Below are 12,877 nucleotides of genomic sequence, written 5' to 3'. Positions count from 1 at the left end.
GCACACCAACATGGCACATGTATACATATGTAACAAACCTGCATGTTGTGCACATGTACCCTAGAACTTAAAGTATAATTAAAAAAAAAAAAAGAGAGATCAATCATGATAATAGAGGTCTTAAGTTTTCTTTCAAACCCTCAACTGTACTTCAAAACTTGGTGCCAAAAACATGATTACTAGTACTCTAAAAGAGTTTAAATGACAGCTTTATTGCCTGTACAAAACAATGACAGCTTTCATTAAAGAAGCTCTATTTTCAATTTTCAGTATCTACATTTCAAATTAGTTCCAAGCATTGATCATATCACTACAACAGAATAATCCACATTTATAGAACTCTATGTATTATATTGTATCAAAGGTAAATAAGCAGAAATGTACACCACTGGTTTAAAAATAAATAAATGTTTACCCTTTCTACGGGGTGCTGTCCAAAGAAATCTGGATGTACTGCAAAATAGAAAGGCCTCAAGGCATTGACTGCTTCAGCTCCTGATAAAGCTCTTGAATAGGGAAACCAGTGTGGAAATATCTTCTCTAGACATAACCTTTTAAAAAGATGTGGGCTGGTTATTCATTGAGGCACTCACATACACACACAAATCCTCAATGTATAAGGTGACAGTAAAATTAAACGTACTATGCACAGCAGAAACCAGATACTTCATGGTTTTCTGAAATCTATTAGTTTTACAAGCGGTGAGTACCACATGGTTTCTAAAACAGTGGTTATAATTTTTTCTTGTGCTAAATGAGAAATATTAAATAATATTATAATTTCCCCTCAATACTCCACTTTGAAATTCAGCTGACTTCACTGCAAATGATAACAATTTTCTTTCTAATTTTCTTATTCAGATCAAAAAATCTTAATATCCAATAGTGTAATTCTCTCTCTATATCTATATCTCTCTCTTTATATCCCCTTCCTTCCTTCCTTCCTTCCTTCCTTCCTTCCTTCCTCTCTCTTTCTCTCTTTCTCTCTTTCTTTCTGACAGAGTCTTGCTTTGTTGCCCAGGCTGGAGTGCAGGGGTGCGATCTCTGGGGGTCAAGTGATCCTCCCACCTCACCCTCCCAAGTAGCTGGGACTACAGGCGCCTGTCACCACACCCAACTAGTTCTTTTGCTGATCTCAAACTGCTGGCCTCAAGCAATCCTCCCACCTTACCCTCCCAAAGCAATGGGATTACAGTCATGAGCCACCATGTCTGGTTCAATTTTTTTCTTTATAGTAGCAAACATTTTAAAAATTATTATACTTAAAAAGAGATACAGATGTCTTTTAGTTCATTCCCTCATTATTAGCATGCTAAAATTATACTAGTTGGATAACTTGATATTCTCATTCTTTTTTTTTTGAGACAGAGTCTTGTTCTGTTGCCCAGGCTGGAGTGCAGTAGCATGATCTCAGCTCACTGCATGCAATCTTCTGCCTCTCGGGTTCAAGTGATTCTCCTGACTCAGCCTCCCAAGTAGCTGGGACTACAGGCGTGTGCCACCACCACTGGTTAATTTTTTTTTTTTTTTTTGTATTTTTAGTAGAGACAGAGTCTCACACCATGTTGGTCAGGCTGGTCTCAAACTCCTGACCTCAGGTAATCCACCCGCCTCAGCCTCCCAAAGTGCTGGGATTACAGGCATGAGCCACTACACACGGCCGTGATATTCTTAAGTTTTGTAACCCACTTGAGAGTGTTTTTTAAAAGTACAGTGTTTAAATCCAAATGAAATTATTTGCGGTTTTTTGAAAGTACTTCCACGACACCTATTTTTAAATGTTATCATTTACCTTTTTCATCCTAAGCTTTTATTTATTTATTTATTTTTGAGACAGAGTATCACTCTGTTGCCCAGGCTGGAGTGCAGTGGTGCGATCTTGGCTCAACCTCTGCCCCCTGGGTTCAAGAAATTCTCCTGCCTTAGCCTTGCAAGTAGCTGGGATTACAGGTGCATGCCACCATGCCCAGTTAATTTTTGCATTTTTAGTAGAGACGGGGTTTTGCCATGTTGGCCTGGCTGGTCTTGAACTCCCGACCTCAAAGGATCTCCCTGCCTCAGCCTCCCAAAGTGCTGGGATTACAGGCATGTGCCACTGCGCCTGGCCCAACCTAAGCTTTTTATAATGAAGTCTCTAAACATTGCACATGCCTTTGTTCTCATACATTAGGTGTGCCAAGTCTTTAGAAAAGTTTTATGTTTTTAAAATGGTAGAGATTGTGGAATCATTTCTGGTGATTTTTAAACAATCTGGAGACCACCTACCTATTTGCAGATTATCTTTTATTCCTCCCATATATTTGAACATTTTATAAAGTCAATATATGGATTTGTACCTCAAGGATTAGAACAGGAGTTTAAAGCAAAGGAAACAATCAACCAGGATTAAATATGAGCTAGTCTAAGTAAACCACAGTTGCAACTCCACTTATCCCTCTGAGCTTCCATTCTCATTTCCCAATGTCTGACATACACTTAGCTCTCCTGCCAGCTGCTCAAATTTTGCATATCTAAAAAAGAAGTACAAGTCATTATTGTCTTTTTACATTCAGCCTGGTTACAGAAGGCCAGGGAGCAGCTAACAACTCAATCCAGGATTATCTTCCTTATTTTTGTTATTGTGGTACCACCTTTCTCAATGTTGTAAAGCACAAAACCCAAATTAGTTCACTACCCCCATCCACTTTCAGTTAGTAAAGCCTTCTCACTTTACAACGTTCAATGAAATCATTCCTTCTTTCCACGTTCTCTGCTATCAATTATCATCACTACAAAACTGGACTGTACAGTCTCACAATTAGTCTACTCTGCTGTCCCTTTCTCTAACCATATTGGGTATCACCAACAGATTAACTTTCCTAAAATCCCACCATCACTGTATTCCTTACTCAAACAGCTTTGGTGGTGCCCTAATTCCTGCGAATAAATCCACTCCTTAGTCTGGTATTTGAAACCCTCTTTCATTGTTTCCCCATCTGTCTTTCCAACTTGATCTCCAATCACTCCTTATAGAAACCCTTAGTTCCAGCTCCCAAGAATCTTCCTCATTTTCCCCTTTTTGTCCTACATAATTTCTAAGTCCTAGTGCATCCTCCCTGACCTGCATTTTTACCTATCCAAACTGAACAATTACTGCACACCTGTCATGCTCCAGGAGGCATTGTACCTATTCCCTCAGAACCTTCCCTTCTATATTCTCATTAGCCTCTCCCTCTTTTAAACTCTAAAGAAAAGAAACTGTGTGCCCTAGATGCTTGAAACGTAATACCATAAAGTGAATTGTGTTAAGAGGAAACTTGATCTGTTTTTCTGTTTAAGCTTTTCACACCTAACTATTCTGAAGGACAGTATTCTTTTCACCTTCTACTCCGAATGTACTCTTGGAGGACCTGTCTTCTCATATAAATTTTCTTTCCTTTTTTGTTCCTGCTTTCCACCATAATATAACTTCAGAATTAGAAAAATAATAACAAACGGAAATAAACCAAATGCATAACAGACCTCCCCCGCCGCCCCCACAATACTAATTACAGATTGGACCACAATACTTACCTCCTCATAGGTCTCAGGTGGCAAAACATTTCTGAATATATATGTACGTCAACTTCCAGGCATCCATTAATTGCTTGAAAGTTAAGCAGATATCACAAATGAACAAGTAGAATTTTAAATGTAAAACACATTATGATTTATATTATCACCCAAAATATGAAATACTTAGTTATTAATCTTATAAAATATGTATAAGATCTAGATAAGGAAAACTACAAAACTCAGATGAAGGAAATAGGAACACTAAACAAATGGAGAGATACTCTATGTTCATGGATAGGAAGACTCAATATTGCCAAGATGTCCTTCTTCCCAACTTGATCTATAGATTCAATGAAATTACAATCAAAATCCAGCAAGTTAGTTTGTGGATACTGACAAATGGATTCTAAAGTTTATAAAGAGAGATAAAAGACCCAGAGAGTAGCCAACTCAATAAGGAAGGAGAACAAAGGTAGAAAAATGACACTACTTTATTTCAAGACTTACCCTAAAGCTACAGTAATTAAGACAGCACGGTGTTGCTGAAAGAATGAATAGATCCATGGAACAGAACCGAGAGCCCAGAAATAGATTCATATAAATAAAGTCAACTAATCTTTGGCAAAGGAACAAAGGCAATCCATTGGAGCAAAGACAGCTTATTCAACAAATGACACTAAAACAATTGGACATCCACATGCAAAAAAATTAACCTGGACACAGACCTTACATTTTTCACAAAAATTAACTCAAAATGGGTCATATACCTAAATATAAAATGCTATAAAACTCCTAGAAGATAACAAAAGAGAAAATCTAGATGACCTTGGGGATAGAAATGACTATTTAGTTATAACACCAAAGGCACTATCCAGCTTAACTGGTAAGCTGGACTTTGGTCAAACTGAAAAATTCTGCTCTGTGAAAGAAAATGTCAAGAGAATGAGAAGAAAAGCCACGAACTTGGAGAAAATATTTGCAAAAGACACATCTGATAACAAACTATTATCCAAAATATACAAAGAACTCCTAAAGCTTAACAATGAGAAATCAAGCAAACCAAAAAACCTTAACAGACACCTCACCAAGAAGACATACAGATGGCAAATAAGCACATGAAATGCAGTTCAACATCATGTATCCTCAGACAATTGCAAATTAAAACAAATGAGATGCCACTGCAAATCTATTAGGATGGTCAAAATCCAAAACATTGACAACACCTGCTGGTAAGGATGTGCGGCAACAGCAATTCTCATTCACTCCTAGTGGGAAGTGAGAATGCAAACAGGTGCAGGCACTTTGGAAGACACTATGGCAATTTCTTACAAAACTAAACATACTCTTACCATACTATACAGCAACAGTAGTCCTTGGTAATTTACAAAACGAACTGAAAACTATGTGCACGCAAAAACCAGCGCACAGGTGTTTATAGAGGCTTTATTTACAACTGCTAAAACTTGGAAGCAAACAAGATGTGCTTCAGGAAGTAAATGGATAAACTGTGGTACATCCAGACAATTGAATATTATTCAGGCTAAAAAAAGTCAGGGAGGAAACTTAACTGGATACTACTAAGTTAAAGAAGTCGGCCAGGTGCGGAGGCTCACGTCTGTAAGCCCAGCACTTTGGGAGGCCGAGGCAGGTGGATCACCTGAGGTCAGGATTTTGAGACCAGCCTGGCCAACATGATAAAACCCTGTCTCTACTAAAACTACAAAAATTAGACTGGTGTGGTGGAGGGTGCCTGTAATCCCAGCTACTAGCGAGGCTGAGGTAGAAGAATTGCTTGAACCCAGGAGTCAGAGGGTTGCAGTGAGCCAAGATCGTGCCATTGCACTCCAGTATGGGCAACACCAGCAAAAACTCTTGTCTCAAAAAAAAAAAAAAAAAAAAGTCAATCTGAAAAGGCTGTATACCTGTATACTGTATGATTCCAAGCATATGAATTCCAAGCAGTCTGGGAAAGGCAAAAAGTCTGAAGACAGTATAAAAGATCTGTGGTTGCCACAGGTTAATCGATACGGAGGGATGAACAGGCAGAGCTCAGAGGATTTTTAGGGCAGTGAAACTACTCTGTATGAATGATACTACAACGGTGGAAGCATCATTTGTCAACATTTGTCAAAATTCTTAGAATGGACAACACCAAGTGAACCCTAAGGTAAAGCATGGACTTTGGATGATAAGGATGTGTCAGTGTAGACTGACTGTAATAAATATACCATTTTGGTGTGGATGCTGATAGTGAGGAGGTTATGTGTAAGTAGGGATGGGAGTATATGAAACTCTCTTTACTTTCTGCTAAATTTTGCTGTGAACCTAAAATTGCTCTGAAAATTAAAGTTTATTTTTAAAACAAGCTATGGAGATAAAAGTGGGGGAAAGGATTTGAATCACATGAACTTTTCCAATAATTTAGATCTTTAGCAAGATATTCGAGTATACTATGGTCTCCATATCAACTGACCAAATGATTTTTAAAATCCTATGAGCAGTACCTTATTAAAATATTGGAAGGCCCTATTATTCACATAATAACCATTAGGTAAAAAATTATTTTCTCCCCTATGTAATTGAGCTCTGAGCTTTTCCTGTTCTCCATTATTCCATTCTAGTGGAGAGCTGCTGAGTAGCACATTCTCTCAAAAGAATCACCACATGGCTAAAGTCCTATTCTGTCACATCTTAAGTACCAAAATGTTTTTTATATATTATATATACACATATATATAACTTTATATATATAACATATAATATATACATAATATATATAAGTGAAGCGGTCAATATATGTGAAGTAATCTAATGAAGCATAACTGTTATTAATAGAATGATAGAAAATTTTAAATGAAAAATCAGGAATCATCTTTTTAAAAAGTACATTCTTAAACAAAAATGGATACTTCAATTTATTTCCAGGTTGACTGATGTGGCAAGAGTTTCTTGGAGATAGAATGCGTTTATAAGTATCCATTTAAATACTAAAACGGTGGGTCGGGCGCGGTGGCTCATGCCTGTAATCCCAGCACTTTGGGAGACTGAGGCGGGAGGATCACCTGAGGTCAGGAGTTCGAGACCAGCCTGGCCAACATGGTGAAACCCTGTCTCTACAAAAAATACAAAAATTAGCCAGGTGTGGTAGTGGGACCCTGTAATCCCAGCTACTTGGGAGGCTGAGGCAGCAGAATCACTTGAACCCTGGAGGTGGAGGTTGGAGTGAGCCAGGATCACGCTACTGCACTCCAGCCTGGGCAATAGAGTGACACTCTGTCTCAAAATAATAATAATAATTAATAATAATAATAATAATAAAACAAAATAAAATAAAATAAATTTTAAAAGGTGATTTTATTTAACCATGCACATTGATATTTTGAGACAAATACAAAGATACAGAAAATACTTCTACCATTTCAAAGATTTCTAAGATCAAATGGAGATACAATGAGGGGAAAAAAAAAAAACATTTGGGGCTAGATGCAGTGGCTCTTGCCTGTAATCCCAGCACTTTGGGAGGCCCAGGCAGGCGGATCGACTGAGGTCAGGAGTTCAAGACCAGCCTGGCCAACATGGAGAAACCCTGTCTCTACCCAAAACACAAAAATTAGCCGGCCATGGTAATGTGTGCCTGTAGTCCCAGCTGCTTGGGAGGCTGAGGTAGGAGAATCGCTTTAACTCGGGAGGCAGATGTTGTAGTGAGCCGAAATCGGGCCATTGCACTGCCTGGGCGAGAGAGTGAGACTGCATCTCAAAAACAACAACAACAATAAAAAACACAAAAAAAATTTGAACTATTTGAAGGTTCAGTGTGACCTGTGAGGGACTGAATTCTCACCAAACTTCATCATAAGGTGAACAAAATAACCTAGATTTAGTTAAGACAACACAAGTGCCAGACCCCAAGCTTGCAAAGAAAAAAAGACTAGAAAAATATGCAATCTGTAACAATGGCTATCTCTAGGTGGTAGGATATTAAATGTTTTAATTTTGTTTCTTATCTCCTATATTATTTACAACAAACATGTGAAATATGTTTTTAAAAAAAAACATCTGCATATGATGGTTCCCACTTGTAATCCCAGTAATTCAGGAGGCTGCAGCAGGAGTATTGCTTGAGGGAGGCCAGGAGTTCAAGACCAGCCTCTGGGCAATATAGTGAGACCCTGTCTCTAAAAAACAAAAAAGTAGCTGGGTGGTGTTGTCTGTCTGTAGCCTCAGCTACTCAGAAAGCTGAGGTAAGGATGGCTTCACTCTGGGAAGTGGAGACTACAATGAGCTGCAATCGTGCCGCTGTATTCCAGCCTGGGAGACAGAGCAAGACCCCTGACTCAAAAAAAAATTTTAAAAAAGAAGGAAGCGGGGCCTTTGGGAGGTAACTGTCAGGCGCCTGAGCCCAAGCCCGCACATATACATCCAGATGGCCTGAAGTAACTGAAGAATCACAAAAGTAGAAATGGCTGGTTCTTGCCTTAACTGATGACATTACCTTGTGAAATTTCTTCTCCTGGCTCATCCTGGCTCAAAAGCTCCCCCACTGAGCACCTTGTGACCCCCGGGCCCTGCTCCCAAGAGAACAACCCCCTTTGACTGTAATTTTTCACTACCTACCCAAATCCTATAAAACTGCCCCACCCCTAACTCCCTTTGCTGACTCTCTTTTCAGACTCAGCCCACCTGCACACAAAGCCTGTTTGGTGGTCTCTTCACACAGATGCATGTGACATTTGGTGACTTGGACTAGGGGATCTCCCTTGGGAGATCAATCCCCTGTCCTCCTGCTCTTTGCTCCGTAAGAAAGATCCACCTATGACCTCGGGTCCTCTGACCAATCAGCCCAAGGAACATCTCACCAATTTAAAATCGGGTGAGCGGCCTCTTTTTACTCTCTTCTCTAATATCTCTCACTATCCCTCAACTTCTTTCTCCTTTCAATTTTGGTGCCACCCTTCAATCTCTCCCTTCCCTTAATTTCAGTTCCTTTCCCTTTCTGGTAGAGACAGGGGAGACACGTTTTATCCGTGAACCCAAAACTCCGGCACCAGTCACAAACTCGGGAAGACAGTCTTTCTTTGGTGTTTAATCACCGCGGGGACGCCTGCCTGATTATTTGCCCACATTTCGGAGGCGTGTGATCACCGCGGGGACATCTGCCTGGATCCTTCACCTTGGTGGCAAGCACCACTCACCCCCCTCTCTCCGTGTCTCTACCCTCTCTTTTTTCTAGGCTTGCCTCCTTCACTATGGGCAACCTTCCACCCTCCATTTCTTCTTCTCCCTTAGCCTGTGTTCTCAAGAACTTAAAACCTCTTCAACTCACACCTAATCTAAAACCTAAATGCCTTATTTTCTTCTATAATACCGCTTGACCCCAATACAAACTCGACAATAGTTCCAAGCAGCCAGACAATGGCACTTTCAATTTCTGCATCCTACAAGATCTAGATAATTCTTGTCATAAAATGGGCAAATGGTCTGAGATGCCTGATTTCCTGGCATTCTTTTACACATCGGTCCCTTCCTAATCTCTGCTCCCAATGCGACTCGTCCCGAATCTTCTTCTCTCCTGTCTGTTCCTTCAGTCTCCACCCCAAGCTCTGAGTCCTTTAAATCCTCCTTTTCTATGGACCCATCTGACCTCTCCCCTCCTCCCCAGTCTGCTCCTCACCAGGCTGAGCCAGGTCCCAATTCTTCTTTAGCTTCCACTCCCCAACCTTATAATCCTTCTATCACCTCCCCTCCTCACCCCGGTCCAGCTTACAGTTTCGTTTCACCACTAGCCCTCCCCCACCTGCCCAACAATTTCCTCTTAAAGAAGTGGCTGGAGCTAAAGGCATAGTCAAGGTTTATGTTCCTTTTTCTCTCTCAGACCTTTCCCAAATCAGTTAGCATTTTGGCTCTTTTTCATCAAATATAAAAACCCAGCCCAGTCCTTGGCTTACTTGTTTAGTAGCAACCCTTAGACGCTTTACCGCCCTAGACCCAAGGGGCCAGAAGGCCGTCTTAGTCTCAATATGCATTTCATTACCCAATCTTCTCCTGACATTAGAAAAAGCTCCAAAAATTAAATTCTGGCCCTCAAACCCCACAACACGACTTAATTAACCTTGCCTTCAAGGTGTACAATAATAGAGAAGAGTTGCAATTACTTGCCTCTGCTGTGAGAGAAACCCCAGCCACATCTCCAGCACACAAGAACTTCAGAACACCTAAGCCACAGCAGTCAGGCATTCCTTCAGGATCTCCTCCCCCAGGATCTTGCTTCAAGTGCTGGAAATCTGGCCACTGGGCCAAGGAATGCCCATAGCCCGGGATTCCTCCTAAGCCATGTCCCATCTGTGTGGGACCCCATTGGAAATTGGACTGTCCAACTCGCCTGGGAGCCACTCCCAGAGCCCCTGGAACTCTGGCCCAAGGCTCTCTGACTCCTTCCCAGATCTTCTCGGCTTAGCAGCTGAAGACTGACGCTGCCTGATTGCCTCAGAAGCCTCCTGAACCATCACAGACACTTTGGATAACTCTTACAGTGGAGGGTAAGTCCGTCCTCTTCTTAATCAATACGGAGGCTACCACTCCACATTACCTTCTTTTCAAGGGCCTGTTTCCCTTGCCTCCATAACTGTTGTGGGTATTGGCGGCCAGGCTTCTAAACCTCTTAAAACTCCCCAACTCTGGTGCCAACTTGGACAACATTCTTTTATACACTCCTTTTTAGTTATCCCCACCTGCCCAGTTCCCTTATTAGGTCGAAGCATTTTAACTAAATTATCTGCTTCCCTGATTATTCCTAGGCTACAGCCACACCTCATTGCCAGCCTTTTCCCCAGTTCAAAGCCGCCTTCACATCCTCCCCTTGTGTCTCCCCACCTTAATCCACAAGTATAGGACACCTCTACTCCCTCCTTGATGACCGATCATGCACCGCTTACCATCCCATTAAAAACTAATCACTCTTACCCTGCTCAACGCCAATATCCCATCCCACAGCACACTTTAAAAGGATTAAAGCCTGTTATCACTCACCTATTACAGCATGGCCTTTTAAAGCCTACAAACTCTCCTTACAAGTCCATTTTACCTGTCCAAAAACCGGACAAGTCTTACAGGTTCAGGATCTGCACCTTATCAGTCAAATTGTTTTGCCTATCCACCCCGTGGTGCCAAACCCATACACTCTCCTATCCTCAATACCTCCCACTGGATTTAAAAGATTTAGTACAAAGAACGGAAAGTAGCTCAGTAATAATGTTTCATATTGGTTATGTGTTGAAATTATAATTCATTAAAATTAATTTCACTTTTACTTTTTAAAAAGTAAAACATCTAGTTTTTGGAAAATTTTAAACTATATCTAAGGCTTACATTCTATTTTTATTGGACTGTGCTGATCTAAACACAGGTAATGGGACTGTCAAAGTAGGTAGTTTGCACAATGGTTTGGAAAGGAAGGCAGGGAGCTTGAGATCTGTATTCAGATCTTCACATCTTCAGTGACTGTGTGAGCAAGGGCAAGTTACGTTACCTTCTGGAGTCCTCATCCCTTAAATAACACAGATGGTTAAGAAAAGTCTGTCGTAACACCAAAACATTTCTTCTTTTTTTTTTTCTTGAGACAGAGTCTTGCTCTGTCGCCTACGCTGTAGTGCAGTGGCATGATCTTGGCTTACTGCAACCTCTGCCTCCCAGGTTCAAGTGATTCTCGTGCCTCAGCTTCCCAAGTAGCTGGGATTACAGTTACTTACCACCACGTCCACCTAATTTTTATATTTTTAGTAGAGATGGGGTTTCTCCATGTTGGCCACACTGGTCTCAAACTCCTGACCTCAGGTGATCCTCCTTCCTCAGCCTCCCAAACTGCTGCGATGACAAGCCTGAGCCACTGTGTCCAGCCTCAAAACATTTAATGTGAATCAGCTTATGTGCAATTGGTCAACAGCGGAAAGACATTATATATGCATTTTTCCCTCAACATATTACTGATTTGAAGTGATCAGTCTTTCTACAATTAAAAAAAAAAAAAAGGCTTTAGTGATATGTAAAGACCTTTAAAAAAAAAATCTCTTGGTAGTTCTTTTTTTTGGTTTAAGAAGCAGATGTTTAGTGGGTTCATGTCTGGCTACATTTCCCACTTTATCAAACCATCTGGCAATGTGCTAGGATAAATGAAAAAGCTAGAGATTTCTAAGTCTTAAAAAAAAATGGATAGATAAATAAAGCTACTCCTAGATTAGAATGTTAATCTTGACAAAACTGGTCTAAACTAGATTTAATTGTACTAGTATGTTTATTAGGGTAAGGGTTTTTGTTAGGGCTCTTATAAAAGTTTGTTCAGTTTTGAGTGTTGTGTTTTTTCTCCACAAACTGTTACTTTTGCTTATTGTTTGGCAGCATGTCAGGATTTCCAGGAATGCAAGTATGGCATTACAGCAGAAACATGTGGATATATATAAACATTCTGTCCCCGCCCCAAACTGCCTTTTAATTCTGAATCTTAAGTTTTCATTAACCGAAAGAATACTCTGAGCTAACACAATGCTAATCTGCTAGACAGGAGTACAAATTAGTCAATGAAATTAGTGAATATTTTATTGAATTTTTGTCTTTATAAAAAAGAAAAATTACAATTCTAATACTAGTAATAAAGAATATGAAATGAAATACAAATGAGAAAATGACATCTATATTGCTATTTAGTCTGTATCTGATGCTCACTGGACTGAAGTTATCTGGACAGCACATTTAAGATAAAATAGTGGAAAGACACAGACAAAATGCTAGAAATATTCAGTAAGACTTTTCTAAAAGGTGAAATCTAATTTAGAACCTAATAATGATGTTTAAGCGCTCTGGATGTGGAATCCCACATCTGACTTTGTGTACGTGTTTTCAGGGATACATCACTTATGAAAGTAGGGGCTATCTTTTTCATAGAATTTTTGTGAAGCTTAAGTAAAATAATATGCATAAGGGATTTAGCCACATTTAGCAATTAAAAAATTCATTAAAGTTGCAACTATTGGCCCGGCGCGGTGGCTCACGGCTGTAATCCCAGCACTTTGGGAGGCTGAGGCGGATGGATCACGAGATCAGGAGATCGAGACCATCCTGGCTAACACGATGAAACCCGTCTCTACTAAAAATACAAAAAATTAGCCGGGCGTGGTGGCGGGCGCCTGTAGTCCCAGCTACTTGGGAGGCTGAGGCAGGAGAAAGGCGAGAACCCGGGAGGCGGAGCTTGCAGTCAGCAGAGATCGCACCACTGCACTCCAGCCTGGGTGACAGAGCAAGACTCTGTCTCAAAAAAAAAAAAAAAAAAAAAAGGCTTTAGTGATATGTAAAG

The 12,877-nt window shown here is 40.3% G+C and overlaps 1 protein-coding gene across 8 annotated transcripts in view; it reads right to left on the bottom strand.

Moving 5' to 3' along the window:
• The window catches only part of TCAIM (T cell activation inhibitor, mitochondrial), a 71,721-nt gene that overhangs the window by 54,508 nt on the left and 4,336 nt on the right, over positions 1-12,877 (bottom strand). For 7 of the 8 annotated variants that reach the window (XR_001002945.1, XM_011952610.1, XM_011952613.1 and 4 more), the window contains exons 2-3: positions 3,553-3,625; positions 416-551 (exon numbers count right to left, since the gene is read on the bottom strand). Coding sequence is in view for 4 of the 8 variants with exons in the window: in XM_011952610.1 (XP_011808000.1) it covers positions 416-551; positions 3,553-3,581 (165 nt within the window). In the remaining 4 variants the exon portion in view is untranslated. The remainder of the gene's footprint in view (positions 1-415; positions 552-3,552; positions 3,626-12,877) is intronic. The other variant, XM_011952612.1, reaches the window with a different exon arrangement.

This window comes from Colobus angolensis, unplaced genomic scaffold (assembly GCF_000951035.1).
Source record: "Colobus angolensis palliatus isolate OR3802 unplaced genomic scaffold, Cang.pa_1.0 Scaffold344, whole genome shotgun sequence".
Taxonomy (NCBI): domain Eukaryota; kingdom Metazoa; phylum Chordata; class Mammalia; order Primates; family Cercopithecidae; genus Colobus; species Colobus angolensis.
The sequence above is the reverse complement of the archived record's forward strand: the minus strand, read 5'-3'. Positions and strand labels throughout refer to the sequence as shown.